The following is a 21,892-nucleotide window of genomic DNA, read 5'->3' as shown; positions in this document are numbered from 1 at the left end:
CTCCGCTTCCGATGGCCACGGGCGCTGCCTCACGTGTCTGGGCAGCGATCACACTGAGGCAGCGTTCGTGGATGATCATTGTGAGAATATGACCATGGCAACGTTGCGGTCGCAGCTTTCTTTCATCCGGGGGAAAGCCACTCTAGCCGCCCCCCATGCCTCTCCTTTTACCTCCGGGTATGAGACCAGCCCGGCTGGCTCTGGAGGTAACTTGGGGGCTTCAATGGGCGCTGCTCCACCGGGTCAATCCCCATGGACCTCCCATTCCCTAGCATGCTCGTTCTCCGACGAGTATCGAGAGGAGACCAGCTCGCCCCTGGGCCATTCCCCTGCATGCCATAGCCCTCCTGCAAGTACACCAGGCCAAGGCACTAAAGGAACTGCACATGGGTAGTCTTGATCCCGATGTGATGCAGGAGCTGCGCCTGATGTCCACCCTTGTGGTCCAGGAATGCCACCTGTGGCTGAATCTGGTCGAGATGAGGGACGCGGATAAGGTTTGTTTTCTATCGGCCTATTCGACAACACCGTTGAGGACTGAGGACTGCCCAGCAGTTCTTGGTGGTGAGGAAGCAGACGGATATAAAAGGTTATAAAACACATCTTGCCCCGGCGCGGCTCAAGATCCCGTATCCTGTCTGCTCGCCGAGAGTGTCCCCCAGCGGTGGCAAAAGCCCAGGCGTCTCCGCCTCAGCCCGAGCCCAGTTCTCAGCCCCAGTGTAGAGCCCCCCACAGGCCGGCACAAGGACCCAGAAGGCTCCTAAGCACCCCTGAGATGGACGTCCCAGGGAGCGAGATGTCTGCTGCAAACCCAGATTTGGTATCCAGACCACTCCGTCCCCCAGTGGAGGGCCGGGAGGTAATCCTTGGTTTCCTTTTCTTTTATGTTCGCCGCACCCCAAACGGGCTGAGGTACCCATATTCTCAAAAGAGTAGTTTCCTCACTCCCTGGGTCACATAGCCAGTGTTTACGACCGCCGTTATCATGGCAACCGGGCACTGAGCACCTGCGACTTAGACACCGCAAATGCGGGATCCCTGTCTTCACGCATCCGGTCGCACCACACTCACACCCACGGCCAGGTGGTTGTGACGGACTACGAGGACGGTCAAAAAGTCCCTCCTCCCCCATCGCCGATCCCCTTCCCGATGCCGGGTACGAGTTCGAGACGTAGCAAGGCTCCTTGACGTGGCATCCCCTGCTCCCTCCCGCTGCGAGGTCCCACCCACAGGTACATTAAACGTGATCGTCCCCTTAGTGCCCCTTGCCCAGAGCATGAACACATGGCTAGCGCTCTCCAGCCCGTCGCGGTGGATGGCCAGGACCATCCGACTCGTCTATTCGATTCAGTTCGCCAGGGAACTCCGCGTGCGGAGATTGTGACCTTTCTGCGCAAGGGCGCGATAGAGCCTGTCCCTCCAGCCGGGATGAAGAAGGGTCTTACAGCCCTTAATTCGTACCAAAGAATGGCGGTGGGTTGCAGCCAATCTTGGACCAGCGAGTTCTGAACTGGGCCTTGCACAGACTCCTGTTCAAGATGCTGATGCCAAAGCACATTTTGGTGTGTGTCCGGCATGAAGATTGGTTCATGGCGGTAGACCTGAAGGACACGTACATTCACGTCTCGGTTCTATCTCGACACAGACCCTTCCTACGGTTTGCTTTCGACGGGCGGGCGTATCAGTACAAGGTCCTCCCCTTCGGCCTGTCCCTGTCCCCTCGCGTCTTCACGAAAGTCGCAGAGGCAGCTCTTGCCCCATTAAGGGAAGTGGGTGTCCGCATACTCAACTACCTCGATGACTGGCTGATTCTAGCTCATTCTCGAGAGTTGCTATGCGCACACAGGGACCTCATGCTCAGGCACCTCAGCCAACTAGGGCTTCGGGTCAACTAGGAAAAGAGCAAGCTCTCCCTGGTTCAGAGCATGTCTTTTCTCGGCATGGAGTTAGACTCAGTCTCGATGATAGCACGCCTCACGAGCGAGCACACGCGGTCGGTGCTGAACTGCCTGAATTAATTCAAGCAGAGAACAGCGGTTCCACTGAAACACTTTCAGAGGCTCCTGGGGCATATGGCACCCTCGGCGCTGGTCACACCACTAGGGTTGATGCATAAGAGACCGCTTCAGCACTGGCTTCAGACTTGAGTCCCGAGATGGGCATGGCACCACGGCACACATCGCATGGCCATCATGATGATCTGCTGCCAATTGTCCAGCCCTTGGACAGACCTTGCATTTCTACGGGCAGGAGTTCCCCTACAGCAAGTGTCCAGGCGCGTCATCATTATGACAGATGCTTCCAAGCAAGGCTGGGGCACTATGTGCAATGAGCATGCAGCCGCTGGCTCCTGGACAGGACCGCGACTGTGTTGGCACATCAACTGCCTCGAGATGCTGGCAGTATTGCTTGCCCTGCGGAGGCTTTTGCCTTTGATCCAGGGCAAGCATGTGTGGTCCGGACGGACAACTCAGCAACAGTAGCATATATAAATTGCCAAGGTGTCTTACGCTCACGTCGCATGTCGTAACTCGCCCATTCTGGTATTCTCTGACGGGGGCCCTCCTCGGCCCAGACATGCTGGCACACAGCTGGCCCCGGGGTCTGCGCAAGTATGCGTTCCCCCCAGTGAGCCTACTTGCACAGACCCTGTGCAAGGTCAGGGAGGACGAGGAGCAGGTCACCTTTGTGGCCCCGTATTGGCCCACCCAGACTTGGTTCTCAGACCTCACGCTCCTCGCGACAGCCCCTCCCTGGCGAATTCCCCTGAGGAAGGACTTTCTTTCTCAGGGATGGGGCACCATCTGGCACCCATGCCCAGACCTCTGGAACCTCCACGTCTGGCCCTTGGACGGGATGCAGAAGACCTAAGTGGCCTACCACCAGCAGTGGTAGACACGATCACTCAGGCCAGAGCTCCCTCCACGAGGCAGCTTTATACCCTGAAGTGGCATCGGTTCATGAATTGGTGTTCTTTCCGAGCTGAAGACCCTCAGAGATGCACAGTCAGGTCAGTGCTTTCCTTCCTGCAGGAGAGGCTGGAGGAACGGCTGTCCCCTCCACCTTGAATGTCTATGTGGCCGTCATAGTGGCACACCACGATACAGTGAACGGTAAGTCCTTAGGGAAGCACAACCTAATCATCAGGTTCCTGAGAGGCGCCCGGAGGCTGAATCCTCCTAGGCCGCACCTGTTCCCCTCATGGGATCTCTCCATGGTCCTCCTGGGCCTTCGCGGAGCCCCCTTTGAGCCGCTAGAGTCAGTCGAGTTGAAAGTCCTCTCCTTGAAGACAGCCTTCCTGATTGCGCTCACCTCCATCAAGAGGGTCGGGGACCTGCAAGCATTCTCTGTCAGCGATACCTGCTTGGAGTTCGGTCCGGGTGACTCACGTAATCCTGAGACCCCGGCTGGGCTATGTGCCCAAGGTTCCCACAACCCCCTTCAGGGATCAGGTGGTGAACCTGCAAGCGCTGCCCTGGGAGGAGGCAGACCCAGCCCTGTTGTTGCTGTGTCTGTTGCGGACATTGCGCATCTACTTGGATCACACACAGAGTTTTAGACGCTCTGAGCAGCTCTTTGTCTGCTTTGGCGCACAGCAGAAAGGGAATGCTGTCTCCAAACATAGGCTTGCCCACTGGATCGTGGATGCCATTGCTATGGCATACCAGGCCCAGGCCATGCCCGCCCCTTCAGGAATATGAGCACATTCCACAAGGAGTCTGGCATCCTTGTGGGCACTGGCCCATGGCACCTCTCTAGCAGACATCTGCAGTGGGCTGGGCGACACCCAATACCTTTGTGAGATTTTACAATCTCTGTGTTGAGCCGGTTTTGTTCTGTCAGGTACGAACGGGTAAGTTCGGGAATACGGACATCTGGCCGGGTGTATCGCTTGCGTATAGCGCCTTTCCCCTCCAAAGAGGTGAAGATGTATGCTTCTTTTCCCATGTGAGTTCACGAACCCGTGAACACTGGATTTCCTTCCTCCCTGGCCCTGTGGCTTGGGAATTCAGTGGAGGAATTCACAGCTGGAACCAGTACATGTGCTAATATGCCCTTACTAAGGTAGGTGCTTCACAGGTGCAGGTTACTCCGGTAACCCCCTGTGATGTATTTTCTGCAGTACAGTCTCACTGTCAGCAGTCCTGCGTCTCCCTTCGACAGAGCCCTCTCTGTCCCGGTCGCTGTGTTTGTAGAGCTCCTCCCCTTTCAGGCAGGACCTACCACCGCGCCTCTTCCATGTGCGGCTCTGGGCCCACATGACGTGCTTGCCACATGTTACCTCCCCTCCGGGCAGGATGTGGTCTCCGCGGGGTCTTTTCCCCCTGTAAGAATAGGATTTAATAAACAACTTAAACAAACACACAACCAAAAACCACACAGTACAGTTGCCTGTAATTGTCTCTCTCTCGAACTGTCGTCCCCGGCCGCCTTTATCCCTTGTGCGCCCCATCAGGCTGATTGGGGACCGGGTGTGTCTCATTCCATCCCGGCCCCGCCCTCCTCAGCTCTACACTCCTCCCGGCGTTGCCTCAGGCCGGGGAGCCCCCGGCATGACGTACATCCCCCACCCTTCCTCTCCGGGGGGGGCGTGCCTTACGCCCCGACTGCCGGCGGGTCATCCCCGCCTTCCTCGACCTGGGAGGAGACAGTAGGGGAAAAACAACAAAACAAAATGGCGAGGGAAAGGCCAACACAGAGCGACAGAGAGAGAGAGAGAGGAGAGAGAGAAAATGAAACTCACCGGTTCTCTGATGCACCGTCGCGTGGTCCTCGATCACTACTCCACCCTCTCAGGCGGACTGCAGCCGCTCCTCCCCGGACAGACTGGAGACAGACCTCCGACCCCCAGCGGACAGAACGCTCCTCCGCGTTCCCGGCGTCCCGTGGGGACACTCCTCCGCCCCTGGCAGTGGCCCTACCACTCCAGGCGGTCGGGGAGTCGCTTCCCTCCTCCCCCCCGCGGACGGCGGTCTTCCCTCGACCCCTTCGCGTTCCCGGGGGACGGCAGGGCACTCCTCCGCCCCCAGCAAGCGGCTCCATCGCTCCAGGCGGTCAGGGAGTCCCGTCCCCACTCGCCTCGCGGACAGCGGCCGTTCCCCGCATCCTGGTGGTCGGGCTACTCCGTCCCCCGTCGGACGGCAGCGGCGCTCCCCTGGGTGGACGGCAGTGTCGAGGACTCTGCGACGGGAATCCCTCCTCCTTCCCGGGTTTTGGCACCAGTGTAAGGGGGTTCAGTGGAAAGGAGGAGGCGAGAACCGGCTTGACAACTTAAATAATAATTTAATAAACAACTTAAACAAACACACAACCAAAAACCACACAGTACAGCTGCCTGCAATTCTCCCTCTCTCGAACTGTTGTCCCCGGCCGCCTTTATCCCTCGCGCGCCCCATCAGGCTGATTGGGGACCGGGTGTGTCTCATTCCAGCCCGGCCCCGCCCTCCTCGGCTCTACACTCGGTTACTGTCATAACCTCCGTTCCCTGATGGAGGGAACGAGACGTTGTGTCCCCCCTGCCACAACGCTGTACTACCTGCTGAAATGCCCGGGACCCTGTCTCGGCTCCTCAGCATAAAACCTGAATGAGTGGTTGCGAGCCAGCTCCTTTTATACCCGTATGTCGGGGGGAGTGGCATGCAAATTCCACTCAGCAATTCTCATTAGCCTTTTCTCAAAGATCTGAGGTGTTCAGGGCTCTCAAGAGCGACCCCTAGTGTCACTACATCGGCACATCGCCTCGTTCCCTCCATCAGGTAACGGAGGTTACGACAGTAACTGAGACGTTTTCTCTAGTAGTGTTTAGGGGCATGTTGTCAACATGTGTTACATCTGTACTTTTTTCCTGCCTGAGCAATATTGTTTATTTTTATTTTATTTTTGTAGCCAAGACTATAAGGTATATACTGAAACTATACTGACATTTTCTTTCAAAAATAAATAAATAAATAAAATAACATGGGAAATATTCACTGTATTAAATACAGTATGAACACTATACCAATACATGTTGCACAAAACAGTAGTATTCAACAAATACAATTAGCTACAACATTTTGAAACTATCTTTACTCCAATACTGTTATACAAGCTACTCCAACATGGATACAAATGTTAAATGGAGAAATTTTATGAAAAGTGTGCAAATGCAACCCAAGTTGCTCACAGGTGTAGGACGCAATGCAGATGTATTAAAAATATTACAATCTTCACACAGATGCTGAAGCACTGATTTAGGACAATTAATATCAGTAGTATGCGGATATGTATTTATTTTATTTTATTTTTTGCATCCTTATTGAACCATTGGCTTTAAAGAGAAAGAGAGAAATACACAGAGAGGTGTCTGTACACTTTTTCTTTCATCTTGGGTCTCATACTTTTATGTTGCCGAATATACAAACTGTCTTACAATCTATTCATTGTTGCACTGTCGCACGTAATTCGTTGGCACTTAGTTTGATGGTAGCAGCAGCTGTGGAGTGCTCCTTTAAAAAGACAAACGCACGAGGAATATGAAAATATGACGTGACGTCAGGCGTCGTCTTTAAATATTGATCTCGAGCACTTCACTGCCGCAAAGGCATTCTTGAGAACTTTAGAAAGAGACAAACATGAGCTGAACGGGCTGACGCGGCGAGTGCTGCGCGGCTACGCGTTGGGAACTTGGGGGCAAAATGAGCCTTTTAGACCTGGAATACCAGATTTCAAACACGGATTTCATTGAGTAGGATGTTGTGTCGGACAAAGGGAGTACTTTAAATATTTTAAACACTATGTTATCGACACAAAGTCCAATTCTGAAGTGAGGAGCACTGCTGAGGTGATTTCACGTTCAAAAGCGCGCGACGCCGAAACTAAAGGGCAGTGGAATTACATGTTCTTTTGCCCATTTTGGAAATTAATCTCATTATTAAGACGTGTTATTATCAAACTTCTTTCCATCTTGTGTGTCTGGTCGTAAATATCAACTATTAATTTCCTAAATTAGATGTCAGTTCGCGCCGTCGGAGTTTGCGTGTCTTGATGGGGAGCGCGAGCCAGCACGCAAACATCACAGAGAAAGTAACAGAAAAAAAACATGCCGTCTTCTCATCCATGGAGACATGGCATATAGGTTCCTCTCCAGTCGAATCGTGCCATCCTCAAACAGATTAAACAGAAGATATATTTTTATATTCACTATCTCTTTGTCTTTCATGTATTTATGCTACAGCATCCTCTTCTGTTCCGGTTCAGTCATGCCTAACCAGAGATTGGAGGAGCATCGCTGCGTCTATCTGAAGAACATAGGGAGTAAAAAACTTTTACAGAAGTCACATTATTGCACTATATCAACGAAGGCCAGAGTTATCTCGGAAGAGACGAGAGCTGTGGGTCTCTTATCAAACCTCACTGGAAACCAAAGCAAACAGAAAACACAGGCGCGAAATTTAGACGCGGTGGATCACAAGCAGAGTAATAACACGAATTCGCCTAAATATGGGAACAAGAAGTTACCCAATGCACTTATAGTTGGCGTTAAGAAAGGAGGAACCAGGGCGGTACTGGAGTTCATCCGGATTCATCCAGATGTTCGAGCACTTGGGACCGAGCCACATTTCTTTGATAGAAACTATGACAAAGGCTTGGACTGGTACAGGTAGGTTTTTCTTGTAGCCTTTTGCATTGGCATTTATTAGTCCAATATACAATATAGAATTCATAATTTTAAAATGCAGATACAACTTTTAAGATTAAATCTATGATATAGTCAGAGTTGGGAGAGTTACTTTTGAAATGTATTCCACTACAGATTACAGAATACATGCTGTAAAATGTAATTTGTAATGTACTATTTTAGATTACTCAAGGTCAGTAACGTATTCTAAATACTTTGGATTACTTCTAAATGAATTAATAATAAAATAATAATTGTTAATTTGATTGAAAGTCAGTAAGTTTTAATGCTACACTGCTTTTAACTTAAAGGGATAGTTCACCCAAAAATGAAAATTCTCTCATCATTTACTCACTCGCATGCCATCCCAGATTACAAACAAAGATTTTTACAATAATATTTTTGGCTCTGTTGGTTCATAATGCAAGAGAATGGTGACCAAAACTTTGAAGCTCCAAAAAGCACATAAAGGCAGCATAAATGTTATTGCATACAACTCCAGTGTTTAAATCCATGTCTTCTGAAGCGATCCAATTGGTATTGTGTGAGAACAGACCAAAACTTTTTTTTTTTTCTGTACATAATGCCATTGCAGTCTTAAGGCACTATCAGGATTTCAAGCTTGATTACATTTCCTAGGACTTGATGCATACACAGGGCGCTAGATGGCGCTAGAAAGTGTAATTTAGCTTGAACTCATGATCACCAAAGAGATTGCTAGTGTCAAGATTTATAGTGAAAAAGGAGCTATATTTTGGTCTGTTCTCAACCAAAACTGATTATATTACTTCTGAAGATATGGATTAAACCACTGGAGTCTTATGGATTACTTTTATGCTGCCTTTATATGCTTTTTGGAGCTTCAAATTTTGGTCACCATTCACTTGCATTGTATGGACCAACAGAGCTGAAATATTCCTCTAAAAATTTTAATTTGTGTTCAGCAAAGAAATGAAGTCATACACACCCTGAAGAAGGCATTTTTGCTGATATGCGTAGGTTTGCAGCCCTCTTTTTTACATTGTTTTTAACTATTGTTATAGCCATTGACAATAAAGTCGTCTACTATATTTTTGATCTGGAAGTGTGCCTTGATTTTCCTTTTTGGATTATTATTTCCTCATTCATTAGCACCTTCATATATTTTTTGAAGAACTTAGGAGCATACCAGATTTTGTTTTTTGAATACACATCTGGGATGGCATGAAGGTGAGTAAATGAGGGAATTTTCATTTTTGGGTAAACTATTCATTTAAAAAAGTAATTATATTACAGTAACTGTTTACTTTGTAATCAGATTACATCCAACACTGCCTATCACTAATGCTCAGCATAGTTATACTGTATTTATTAATTTATATATGAACTTTTGGTGTAAAAAATTAAGCTATTCCATTAGAAATGCCACCAGACAGCTAATTAGAATCAAGAAAATCAAATTGATATATTTCCTGTAAGAACTGACCAAACTCTGAAAGAATTGAAATGCAAATGGTAATATTTTAAAGGGATAGTTCACCCACAAATGAAAATTCTCTCATTATTTACTCATCCTCATGGTATCCCAGGTGTGTATGACTTTCTTTCTTCACCAGAACACATTTAAAGAAAAATAGAAAAATATCTTAGCTCAGTAGGTCCTTAAAATGTAAGTGAATGGAGATTTCTCTTTTGAAGGTCCAAAAATCACAGACAGTCAGCATAAACATCATCCATACAACACCAGCTGTTGAATTAATGTCTTCTAAAGCGACACCAAAAATGTCTTTTTTGCTTTGGTGCGAAAAACATCAATATTTAAGTACTTTTTAATTATAATCCAATGCTTCTAGTAAGCTTCATGAGAGGGTGGAGATCTCATGGTCACTCGTGTGATGTATTCGCGTTGCCATGTTACGGATGTAATCTCATGTTCTTCTGACTGTTTATGCTGTCTGTCTGTAATTTTTGGAGCTTCAATAGTCGAATCACAATCCACTTGCATTTTAAGGACCTACTGAGCTATGATATTTTTTTCAAGTGTGTTCTGGTGAAGAAAGAATGTCATACACACCTGGGATATCATGAGGGTAAGTAAATAATGAGAGAATTTTCATTTTTGGGTGAAATATCCCTTTAAGCAAATCATGCAAAATCACAGATCTTAAAAGAACTGTGACTAATGGGTAAAATGTAACATCAGCAGGGTACAAAAATGAAAGAAAAAAATATGGCTTTTGTGATAGCTTTAAGACAAGAGATGAAAATTCAAACTGCTGACAAGGAGATGTCAGCAGTAAGTCATACTGAGAGAGCAAGAATGATAGCGCTTTGGCAAGAGACCCAGAGGAGAATGACACAGAGTGATTGCAGTGTTCAGTTTCAGGGGGAAAATATGCAGATAAAGGGCAGTGGATCACTTTCAAGAGTAAACCTTCCATAAACCCTGCCAAGGAAATGCATGGATCATATTGATCAGTGGGCAGATTAAAATCAAGTCCCTCCTTCCTTCTTTCCTTTCTACTGATGGGCTGCCATTCAAATACCCATTGGGGAGCCGTTTGAGTGTGTGAGAAGTCAGTGTTGATTCTGTGTTGTGGATAGGGCCATGGAGTAGGGGTCTCTTGGAGACAATATCATCCCTCCCTCTTCCACCACAGTGTCTGCCTGCAGCGCAGATTCAGTAATTACACACACACATCACATCCCAGCAGAGACAGGACAGCAAGCATAAAAAAGGACTCCCCGTGGGCCATGTCCAAACGTGAGGGGGAAAATCCATTGAAGCTAACAGTACAGAGCTGTGTGGGAGCAGCCCTCCAGCCATTAGCAGGTGTTGCAGCTTGTTCTGTCTGCTTGTCATCTCGAAACCACAACACAACACACTTCTTCTGTGCTTGTGTTTTCATTCAGGGGCAACTCTACTCACCCGCATCCTACTGTGCTTAAATCAATTGAAGCCGATGTGTTTGTGAAATATGCAGATCGATGCTAGTCCCTTGTATTTGGACATAGTCAGAAAAAGATGTAGGGGGAAAAAGAGTCAGGGAGAAAAACAGCCAGTATAAAGGGGAGATTAAAAGAAAAAGAGTTCAAAGACATTCCACTGTGCCATATGAGTGCTAAGCACAAACAAATGCCAACAAATAAGCTATTATTAGTGTAGATACTGTATGTTCTTTTGCGCACTAACTGCTGGGAGATAAAACAATTGTGGTCCATGTTATATTAGTCAAAGATTGGAAATGTGGAACAGTTTGCATACAGCTATTCAGGTAATTAACTCATAAAACATAATACAGCATAAGCACTTGTATGTAACATAAATTAGGATTTGGCAGACTAATAGTTAACATCTATATATAAATCATGCCTATAAAATATGCACACACATGCACACAGTTGCACAAAAACACACACTCATACACTGCACCTCTTCTCTCACACAGAAACTCATCAATACTATTTGTGGACAGGATAATTAAAATGCCACAGAGGCCAAGACATCGAAACAGTCCCCCTAATCCTCACTGAAAGCTATTTTATTTTAGCCACTGACATACTGCAATAAGAGGACCAATAAGGCCTGCAATATTGGGCAGAAATAATGAGAAAGATAAATTGGCTGATTAAGTCAAATGTTCCTTATATAAAGCCCTTTAATAGTGTTATAGAGTCTTGTTTTCATTTTATTTCAATATTTGTCTTGGCAGGGTCCATTCATTAAATTTAGATTGCATTGTTCAGATTACCTGTGACCGGGTATTTACCATGAGTTGTCCTAACTGGAGCAAAAGCAATGCAGTCATTGTTTAAAATAATAAGATCATCACCGTAGCTGAAAAAGCACAGGAATGGTTTCAGGGCAATTTTAATTGTTGAGTTTTGTTTGCACTGCTACTTCCCCAAAGCTTAAGAGAGGGAGATAATACAAATGTGGTAATGCTCATTACTTTATATTTAGGAAAGAAAAGCATTTTTATGGGCTCATGTATTATAGGCAAACCAGTTTTCCCATTATGAGTGGACACTTATTAGCCTGCTGATGTCATATCGCATTGTAACCAGGTCCATTTCCCCAATTGTCTATGGTCATTGGTTCCATTTTCCATTGGATCGTGTAATCAAACAAATATTTTGCAGTACACACCATCCGAACTTAAAAGGGCATCTGAATCTATTGATTTTCTCAACGTTGGAAGCTCTTCAAGTAGATTTTCTAAGAAGTCCTCAGAATATATGAGATGCCTTTTAACATTTGCTAGAGCCAAGAAATTCCTCATGGCCCACCATTAATTGGCTCGGAGGGGAAAGGAGCAGCAAAACACAACAGTCGGAAAGGTTGATGAGGACAGAAAGTTGGACAGAGCTTACTTAACAGGGAAAACCGCTGTACCTCAGTGCGCATGAGAGACCCTACTTTTCCCCGGCATCTCTAATGGGAATTGCTAATCCCAGCACGGCTCTGAGAGTTACAGAACTTACTGGAGCATTAATTACCTACACAAATCATTCCTGGATTCATTCCAGGGAGCATCAAGCTACTGACTTGTTTTGATTTGGTGATTTTAGTGTAAATTACTCATTAGACATGAGTGCCACTAGCAAGAGCTGTAAGTAAATATGAGCTACTTTAAGACAGTGTCTACCTATGGGAGTCCATTATGGGACTGACTAGATTAAGGATGAATGTTGAATGCTCAGATTCACTCTAGAGACATACCATAGAACCACTGAGGAGCTGAAGGTAAGCACTCAAATTCACTTAGAATATTTGAAGAGAAGTGGTCATCATATATTATCATATATTATGGTATTCTGCTGGCCCTCTGCAGTGCAAATTAAATAATGCGTATACTGTGCCTATAAAACACATCCTGCTTGGATGTTTTCACATTTTATTGTGCTCTCTATAATGGCATAGGAAAATTAAAATAATCAAATGCACAAGTATCCAGCCCCTTGCTTTTACACATCTGAATTACCTCTTGCATTTTGTATAATTCATACTTACATTATTGGGGGTCATGTGCAGCTGCAGTGTTCCGAAAATCCAAACCTTTGTGTGGAAGCACCCTGGCTTAAGTAGTGCATTTCTAGGGAAACATTACACCATGAAGACTAACATCAAGCTTCATAAATCAAAGAAAGTCTTTGTAGAGAAAAAATCTAGCATGTTTACATGATAGAAAAACGATTGCAAGACAAAGCAGATGGATGCAAATGTGCATTCGGTGTGAACTGCCCTTCTGAAAGATTCTAGAGGAAAATGTGTGACAGTCTGGTGAAGCACTGAAACTTGAAAGCCAATATATCTTCCAACAGGACAATGACCCAAAAAATATACAAAAAGTCACAAAAAGGTCACTGTCAGCTCCATATTAATTAGGTGCATCTATAAAATGACTTAAAAAAGAAATTAATAAACATTCCCCAACAAATTTGAAGCATCGGCAGTTTTGTTCAGAAGAGTGAGCATGTTCAGAGGCAAATTTATATCTTGCCTTAACAACATTACATCTGAGGCTTGTTGCCGGTTTCAGTGGCTACCCAGGTAAGTTTGAGTTTAGTTTGAGCAAACTCTGTTTTTCAGTCTCAAGAAGGCATGTCAGTTTTTACTGGTGTTCATCTCCATAGCAACTTACGCTACATGGTGTTGGGCCTCATGTATTCAGATAGAAGACAAAGGCAGGCCTAACACAGCTGTAAAACCTAACTCAGGCCCACATATCAAGTCATAAATCTAACTGATAAAAACCATGCCAAAATCAAACAAGACTACAAATCCCATGAAGCCTTGCTCACTAAAGGATCGAACTCTCAACTCCTATTGGATGAGGCACACGACAGAACGCACCTCAACCATGACATCATCAGGAGTAGAAATACCTCTGAAATGCTTCCGGGATTTGCTTCCAGCAACTTTGCTCGCCGTGCATAGACGCAGCTCATCACTGCTCTCAGGTGTAGCCTCGTGGCACTAGGAAGTAACGTACGACTTGAAACTGTGGCCATACAATCTCCATCTCGCTGGACGAGTTGAGATTACTCTGTGTTCCACTGAACACTCCGAAGGAGACAGCTTAGCAATCCGCATCTTCATCTGTTTGCCTGCAGAAGTGAAGAGATTAAAGATTTCTCTTCCATCTTCAATCAAGTCAACGTCGCTGATTTCTCCGCCAGCCCGCCGAGAATCAGCAGCCGTACCGCCTGCCGACAGAGCGAGGAAACGGCCTCCCATCATCACCTGAGCCTCGAGGAACCGAGACGGAGTTAAAGGACGGATGAACACACATTCTACCTGTGTCCTCATGCGATTCAAGTAAGAGGTTTACATCTGGGCAGAGATAGGATATTATAGTGTGTTATTCTTGTGTATCAGGGTTATTGCTTGTACAGTTTACGGACCACTGAGCCCACTCATTGCGGCAAATACTCAAGGTATTTAATTATCACGAATGAGATTTGCTGTACTGTAGTCCAACCACATTGGAGTGTTGTGCATCACGGGTGAGACCGGCACACTGAGTTTATCCATTAAAGAACCAAAGACTGCGGGACGGTTTACGAGCCATCCACCACGTCTCTGAGTGATAAACTAACAGCTGCTTTCTCTCCCACGATCGCAAAATCGGCTTTGGGGCCGTCACTTTATTTTCACTCTCTCTCGCACTAACCACACACACACACACACACGTGACCCCTCACAAATATTCTCGCACACATTTTTGGCTAGTAGATAGCTTCGTGATAAAGCTCAGCTATGTCCCTAAGCTATCGTACAAGCAGATACAAGCGGTAAACTGGTAGATGCCATTGACTGGTTTCTTTCATATTCTCTGGCTGGAAGTCTCGCGTGACATACTCTCCACGTGAGTCACGTCCGCCATTTTGTGCGAGTCCCTTCTTACACACACATACAAACACACACACACACATACACCTTCATGTGTTATAGGATTATTTTGGTTTCCACATATAATCATATCACTGTTTAGTTTGTAGTTGTAAGTTGGAGGTTTATTGACTGCATTGTATTAATTATTAATTGATATTACTGCATAAATAAACTTTGTTATATTTCAAAGAGAAGTGTTTTGGTTTGTTTTGCATACACCTGCGTCACATGCTGACGGGATGTCACTGCTCGGATTCAAGCCTTCATTCATTGTTTTTTTTTTTTTTCGAAAATTTATATTATTCGGATGCCAATTTTCCTAAGAAAACAGTCTAATATTGAGACTGTTATAATATCTGGTTATTAGTCGCTGATACCAGGGTGGTGCCCCGGCAATATTAATCCTTATTAATATTCTATTGATTTTTGATAATTGATAATTATCTTTGATGAATGTTGAATTTGAAGGATCAATAAGCTAGTGTTAATTTTAATTAATGTTTCATCGATGTTAATGATTAGTGATTATCTTTGATAATTGTTGATTTAAAGGATTAAAAAAAGCTAACATTGATTCTCATCAATGTTCTATTGATTTTAATAATTAATAATTATCTTTGATAATTATTCATTATTGCTAATAACCAAACCCTAAACGTAGCGCACAAAATTTCTGGAGCCCCATATGAGGTTTTAATGAGTTAAATTCAATTAATTAATTTAAATATTAATTAATTACTAAAGAAATAATTACCAATTATTTTTGATAGTAACACTGATCTAAACAACCTGTAAAGCCTTACAATGGGTAACCTGACTTGGAGCAGGTTTTATTATGAGTTACAGATCTCCAACTGATACTGAACCAATCAGCTGTGAGTAAAGAGACATCTCTAAAGCAATGAAGACACCCCTGCGCTTCAAATGGTATAAAAGGTATACATTTAAATAACTTCTATTTATATATTAAAATTAAATATATTAGACCTATATATTAAGATATTAAGATTTTTATTTTAGAGATCAGGAACCTTTTATCTTTTGAGCGGCACATGAAATATATGTTATCGAGTTCCTTTGCATTTCTTTACATTGATTTTACCTGTATGCAGCGCGTGAAGCTGAGAAATTCAGAAAATATTGTTTGCAGAAGTGTTCATGTGGTGAATCTCACACTTTAAAGACACATTTACTGGGTGATGAGTCTTTGTGTTTCTTGTTCTAAATGTTCAAATTCTTCATACTTTCATAATGATCTTTTTAATCACAAGTGGAGACGAAAATAACCCAGAATTTCTCGCAAGAAGTAAGTCATTCTGACTCTCTCCAAGCTTCACCCATTGGCTGTTTGTGGCAAACGTCATTGATTCATGTGCACGAGTTTCAGGGATAACCATGAACTCCGGATCAAACTCTGAGTTGACAGAGAACATTTGTAGTGAGCGTCTTGAGATCGCTGAACCCGATCTAAATCATGTTGGCTCTATCTGGATTTGTCAACCTGAAACTTACTCTGAAACTCTGGGTTTGTTCAACTAGCCTCATCCAACAGGCCTCTGGAGTGAAGAAGAGGAATACTAACATATTTAATTACATTATTATTTTTAATAAATTCTGTAAAATGTTTGTGCCCCCCCCCCCCCCCCCCCCCATACATCCTGTATAGTGTTTTGATGTGGACAAATTCCAAGAGAGATTATAGTGCAAATATAGGCAACAGAGAGAGATAGAGATATAGATATGTTATCATTTTTCACTTAAATTTTTCCCAGGATTCAGTGCATAAATATAACCATTTCCCATTTTAAAATCAATTCACAAGTCAATGTATATTCACTAGCTCACACCTTATGGGAAAAGATGGCAGTGGGAGAAGGTATGCAGTAAAATTATCTGTCTCTACTGGATGCTATTTTAGTCATGATTTCCTTGGGAATGACTCTAATGTTTGCAGTTGTACACATCATCTATATGGCCATTACCCTTCAGTACATCAAGAAAAAAAAAATGCTTATGACTTTATATGAACACAGTAGCACACAGAATATGTTATTTAAAAAGCCTCTTCTATTTTTCATTCTAATGGACAAGTGGTGTAATAGAACATCTCTTTATTATCTAAAGTCATTAATGTGACTGTTTGAAATGAAATTATTTTTAGATCATAAACTAAGTTTTCAAGGCTTCCTGTTGTCATTCTTGTATCAGGTATTAGATGAAGTGCAGGCATTCTGTGTTGTAGTCTCACAATTACAGGTGTCCTTTTATCCATTTGCATTTCTGCCACACACTGAGTAAGCCTGCTTCTCATTATTCCGTGGTAATGTTCCCATTTTATCCTGCAGCTTTACAATGAACCCTTTAACCCTTGTGCGTCAATAAAACAAAAAGTTACTCAGTGGTCTTTCGAGGACAAAAATGTCCACGTCAAAAAATTGCCATAATAATATTATATATTAATATTATTTTCAACTTTCAATTAGTTAATTTTTTAAACCAACATCAGTCCTGATCATAACTACCAAATATTCATTCATTTTCAGGTTTTTAACCCTTTAAATGTGAGTTTGTTTATATAATGCCACTGTTGTTTTTTATGAAAAAAATATATATATAATAATAATAATAATAATAATAATAATAATTTTAAAAAATATATTTTCCATATACTAAATGCTAAGGGAATTTCTTTTTTTTTTTTTTTCAGTCTGGGATATGTCAATGATTAGCAACAACATTGATTTTGATGCATTATTATTTTTTGTGCCATGTCAAAAAACTGCCATAAAAATATTATATATTCATATTATTTTCCACTTTCACTGACTTTTTTAACCAACATCAGTCCTGTTCATAACTACCAAATATTAATTCATTTTCAGGATATTAACCCTTTAAATGCCAGTTTGTTTACATAATGCCACTGTTGTTTTCACACACACACACACACACACACACACATTTCTCAATACACACATACAAAACACACTCTGACATCCATACCAACACACCCACACAATTTTAGCTGCATCATTTATTCAATTGGCCTGCAGTGCTCTATAATACAGCAAACAGAACATTGGAAAAAAGCATGTATTTGCTCCATAGTCTAAACATGAGAAAACTGGCGCCACCTGGTGGAAAATATAAAAACAAATAATAAATTTTAAGCCAGGGCTCTGGAATGAAAGCATAATATTAAAGAATTCATGATTGTATGCTTAAATGGCACTGGGATCAAATATTGCTGTTTTAATGAGGACATTTTTGTCCTGAAGGTCCTGAGTGTAACTATTTTGTGTACACAGTGTATTATAGATGTATTTTAGGAACTGAGGTTGAAATATCAGAATCCCCCCCAAAATACACACCTTTGGTAAAATTTATGCCATTGGCATTAACAGCCAAAATGATCAAAAAAACAGAAATGAAAAAGACAAAAATGTCCCGAAGGTCGCTCAAGCGTTAAACCAGGATAGAAAAATATCTCAGAGGCAAGTAAACTGAATACGAATTTAAACCAGGCTGGTATATCATAACAAAAGTATTCTATTTACATAGATAGATCTTTTTACTATTTTCCTCTCTGAATGGAACCCACAATTAATTATTCTGAAATACTGACAGAAGCTCATCAGACAATGTGCAGTTTGCTGGCCTTTGACTTTGGAGGCAATCTTTAAAGCTTTTTTCTTTGTGGCTTGATCAGACCCATTCTCCTGTTGGACAATGAAAGTGTTGGCTCTCATCGCTTCCCACTTTCACATAATCTTTTGAAGGAAGCTATTTTCTGCTTATGGCATTGAAACAAATGTTTAGCATATTGTGTTGTTACAAACAATGGCACTGATACAAGACTGAAATTAATTGGGAAAATGAAGCAACAATATCATGACAGAGTTTAAAAAGTCAGATTTATTTTTTTATTAGTGACATAATGAGTGAAAGCTAAGGATTAAAAGAAAAGAAAAATAAAAAAACAGGCATACATGGTCCTTGCCTGTGTTATATTCAAGGGATCTTAATTCATTTTAAATAACTGGGTGATCTGACAATTATTCACAGATATTTGTGCACAACACTTATTTGTACATTTTTGTATGGATGAATAGACCTGGGGCCCGTTCTTCATACATTGATTAGGGCAGGGGTAGGCAATATTTTTGACATGGTGTAACGTTTTGAAGGGAATCACAAGAGCAGGATCTAGGTGCGGCTTAAGAAGTTTAATAAAGAAACAAAGTGTGGTACAAATTAACATAGAAAACTCTGGAACACGGCAGAACTAAGAACTAGGGAATAAAACAAACAAAACATCCACGATGGGAACTCAATGCATATGAACGGGAGAGAAACACATAACAACTGACAATGACTGGATAGAAATCAGGGCATTATATACACAGGGGTTAATGAGTGAATGAAACACAGGTGAGAACAATAGGGAACAGCTGGCAGTGATGAGGGCAGGGAATTATGGGAAGTGTAGTCCAGGGGAAATGGATGACAGGGGCAAAACACAAGGCAAAACAACAGTGAATCATGACACATGGAGTGCCATGTTTTATTTTCCTGGTCATTGGCTGTGCCGAGACATTACCACCCCAGCAGAGCCATGGCAGGCTTGAGATAAAGAGTCCTGGATGACTGGGAAATGACCTCCATGGTCACGAACATGGCAAGAGACTCTGGAACGACCTCTGTGGTTGTGAGCACGGGCAGAGACTCGGGAACAACCTCTGTGGTCATGAACACTGGCAGAGACTCGGGAACGACCTCTGTGATCGTGAACATGGGCAGACTCGAAAACGACCTCTGTGGTCGTGAACACTGGCAGAGACTTGGGAACAACCTCTGTGGTAGTGGGCATGGGCAGAGACTCGGTAATGACCTCTGTGGTCATGAAAACTGGCAGAGACTCAGGAATGACCTCCGTGGTTGTGTACACGGGAAGAGACTTGGGAACGACCTCCATGGACGTGGGCATAGACAGAAACTCGAGAACGACCTCCGTGGTCGTGAACATGGGCAGAGACTTGGAAACAACCTCCGTGGTTGTGTACACGGGAAAAGACTTGGGAACAGAAGCCTTTCTTCTCCTCCTCCTCCTCCGGATGGCCGAAGTTTGCAGCGCTGTCTCTGGGACGGACGAGGCTGGCAATGCTGGCTCTGGGACGGATGAGGCTGGCAAGGTAGGGTCTTCATGGCCATACGCACCATCATCAGTGGCAGATCATTCAACTTGGAGACAGGGGCCGTGGAAGGCTTCGAGACAGGGGCTGCGGGAGGCTTGGAGCAAGGAGTCGAGGAAGGCTTGGCTGTGCCATGGTGTGGAGCAGACACAGACTTGGCTGTGACTTGGGAACAGAAGCCTTTCTTCTCCTCCTCCTCCTCCGGATGGTCGAAGTTTGCAGCGCTGGCTCTGTGACGGACGAGGCTGGCAATGCTGGCTCTGGGACGGACGAGGCTGGCAAGGTAGGGTCTTCATGGCCGTACGCACTGTCATCAGTGGCAGATCATTCAACTTGGAGACAGGGGCCGTGGAAGGCTTCGAGACAGGGGCTGAGGGAGGCTTGGAGCAAGGAGTCGAGGAAGGCTTGGCTGTGCCATGGCGTGGATCAGACACAGACTTTGCTGTGACTTGGCATGGAGCAGACTCAGACGTGGCCGTAACATGATGCGAAGCAGACTCAGACTTGACTGACATGGTGTGAAGCAGACTCAGTCATGGCTGTGACATGTCGTGGAGAGGACTCAGGCATGGAAGGCTCGGAAGCCAGGATCGGGACAGAGAGAGGAGGATCCTCAGAAGAGAGGGTTTCCTGGGTCAACCTCACATATTCCCATGTGTGGTCTCCCATCTCAGGCAATTCCCTCCATCGGTGAGCTGTTAAACCAATACGGTATATTGACTTGAGATGGGAGTCTGCAAAATCTGTGATGCAGGCAATGCTGCAGAAACGATGGGAATACTCCATAATGGGTAAGACCTCCCCGCTCAACTGAATGAACATAGCCGCTAGATCCATTTGTGTGGTCAGTTGTTCTGTAATGTTTCAAAAGGAATCACAAGAGCAGGATATAGGTGCGGCTTAAGAAGTTTAATAAAGAAACAAAGTGTGGTACAAATTAACATAGAAAACTCTGGAACACGGCAGAACTAAGAACTAGGGAATAAAACAAACAAAACATCCACGATGGGAACTTGATTCATATGAACGGGAGAAGAACACATAACAACTGACAACGACTGGATAGAAATCAGGGCATTATATACACAGGGATTAATGAGTGAATGAAACACAGGTGAGAACAATAGGGAACAGCTGGCAGTGATGAGGCAGGGAATTATGGGAAGTGTAGTCCGGGGAACTGGATGAAAGGGGCAAAACACAAGGCAAAACAACAGTGAATCATGAAACATGGAGTGCCATGTTTTATTTTCCTGGTCAATGGCTGTGCCGAGACCAGAGGCTAATGTTAAATGAAAACACACGCAGGGCATTAGCCTACCCACATGCCTCAAGACATACAGTACTTAATACATGCTTACAGCATTCACAGCATTTTATGCATTTAAGTACTTGCTTAAATCACTCAAAGCATATTATGCATTTCTAACCAGGATTTAAGGATATCTAAAATTCTATATTACACATATTTTCACAAATAACACGTATTAAAGTTTTTCATTAAACTGGAAAACACTCTGGGCTATAAATCATTAAATAAGATATGATTAATACTAAATGTACATACCCAGTTCCCCCATGTGCAGCAAAATGTGATCAAACTCCACACATGCAATCCATATGCATCCTTCAAAAATAACCCATAACAAACACTCAACTTTAACATATGACACTTGTGAACACATATTTCATGCAATTTATAAGCATTTTGTGTGAAATTTTATATTTACCCAAACAATTATCAACCGATGAACAAAACCGGGAGCTCTTTTGCCCAACATTTGTTTTCACGTCTCTAACATGAGACAGTGCCTGAAGCAGGTGTCATCAAACTCCAGTGTCGCAGAACTCTGGTCTTAAAGGAGCCATATACAATTTATGACTACACTGTAAAAATAAATCCTGTTGTTTAAAAAAAAAAAAAACAACTGGCAGCTGTGGTTGCCAGAATAATGATGTTAAAAATACAGTAAAAATGTAAACAACTATACAGAACAACCTGTAAATTTGACAGTTTAAAACTTGTAATTTACATGACCATGCTGGCACTTAACCTTCTGAAACTGTAAAAATCTGCTTTTTACTTTATAAGGTATTGTTAATCACCATAAAAATCACAGAAGAGCGCATGATGACATGAAGTTCACCAATAGTCGCTCTTCA

At 43.6% G+C, this 21,892-nt stretch overlaps 1 protein-coding gene across 1 annotated transcript in view; it reads left to right on the top strand.

Annotated features, from left to right (window-relative positions):
• The first annotated feature begins 6,940 nt into the window (after positions 1-6,940).
• The window catches only part of LOC127450081 (heparan sulfate glucosamine 3-O-sulfotransferase 2-like), a 52,178-nt gene continuing 37,226 nt past the window's right edge, over positions 6,941-21,892 (top strand). Inside the window, exon 1 of the mRNA XM_051713819.1 lies at positions 6,941-7,642. Coding sequence (XP_051569779.1) covers positions 7,107-7,642 — 536 coding nt within the window. The 5' untranslated portion in view covers positions 6,941-7,106. The remainder of the gene's footprint in view (positions 7,643-21,892) is intronic.

The sequence above is a fragment of the Myxocyprinus asiaticus genome, chromosome 13 (assembly GCF_019703515.2).
Source record: "Myxocyprinus asiaticus isolate MX2 ecotype Aquarium Trade chromosome 13, UBuf_Myxa_2, whole genome shotgun sequence".
Lineage (NCBI taxonomy): Eukaryota > Metazoa > Chordata > Actinopteri > Cypriniformes > Catostomidae > Myxocyprinus > Myxocyprinus asiaticus.
The sequence above is the reverse complement of the archived record's forward strand: the minus strand, read 5'-3'. Positions and strand labels throughout refer to the sequence as shown.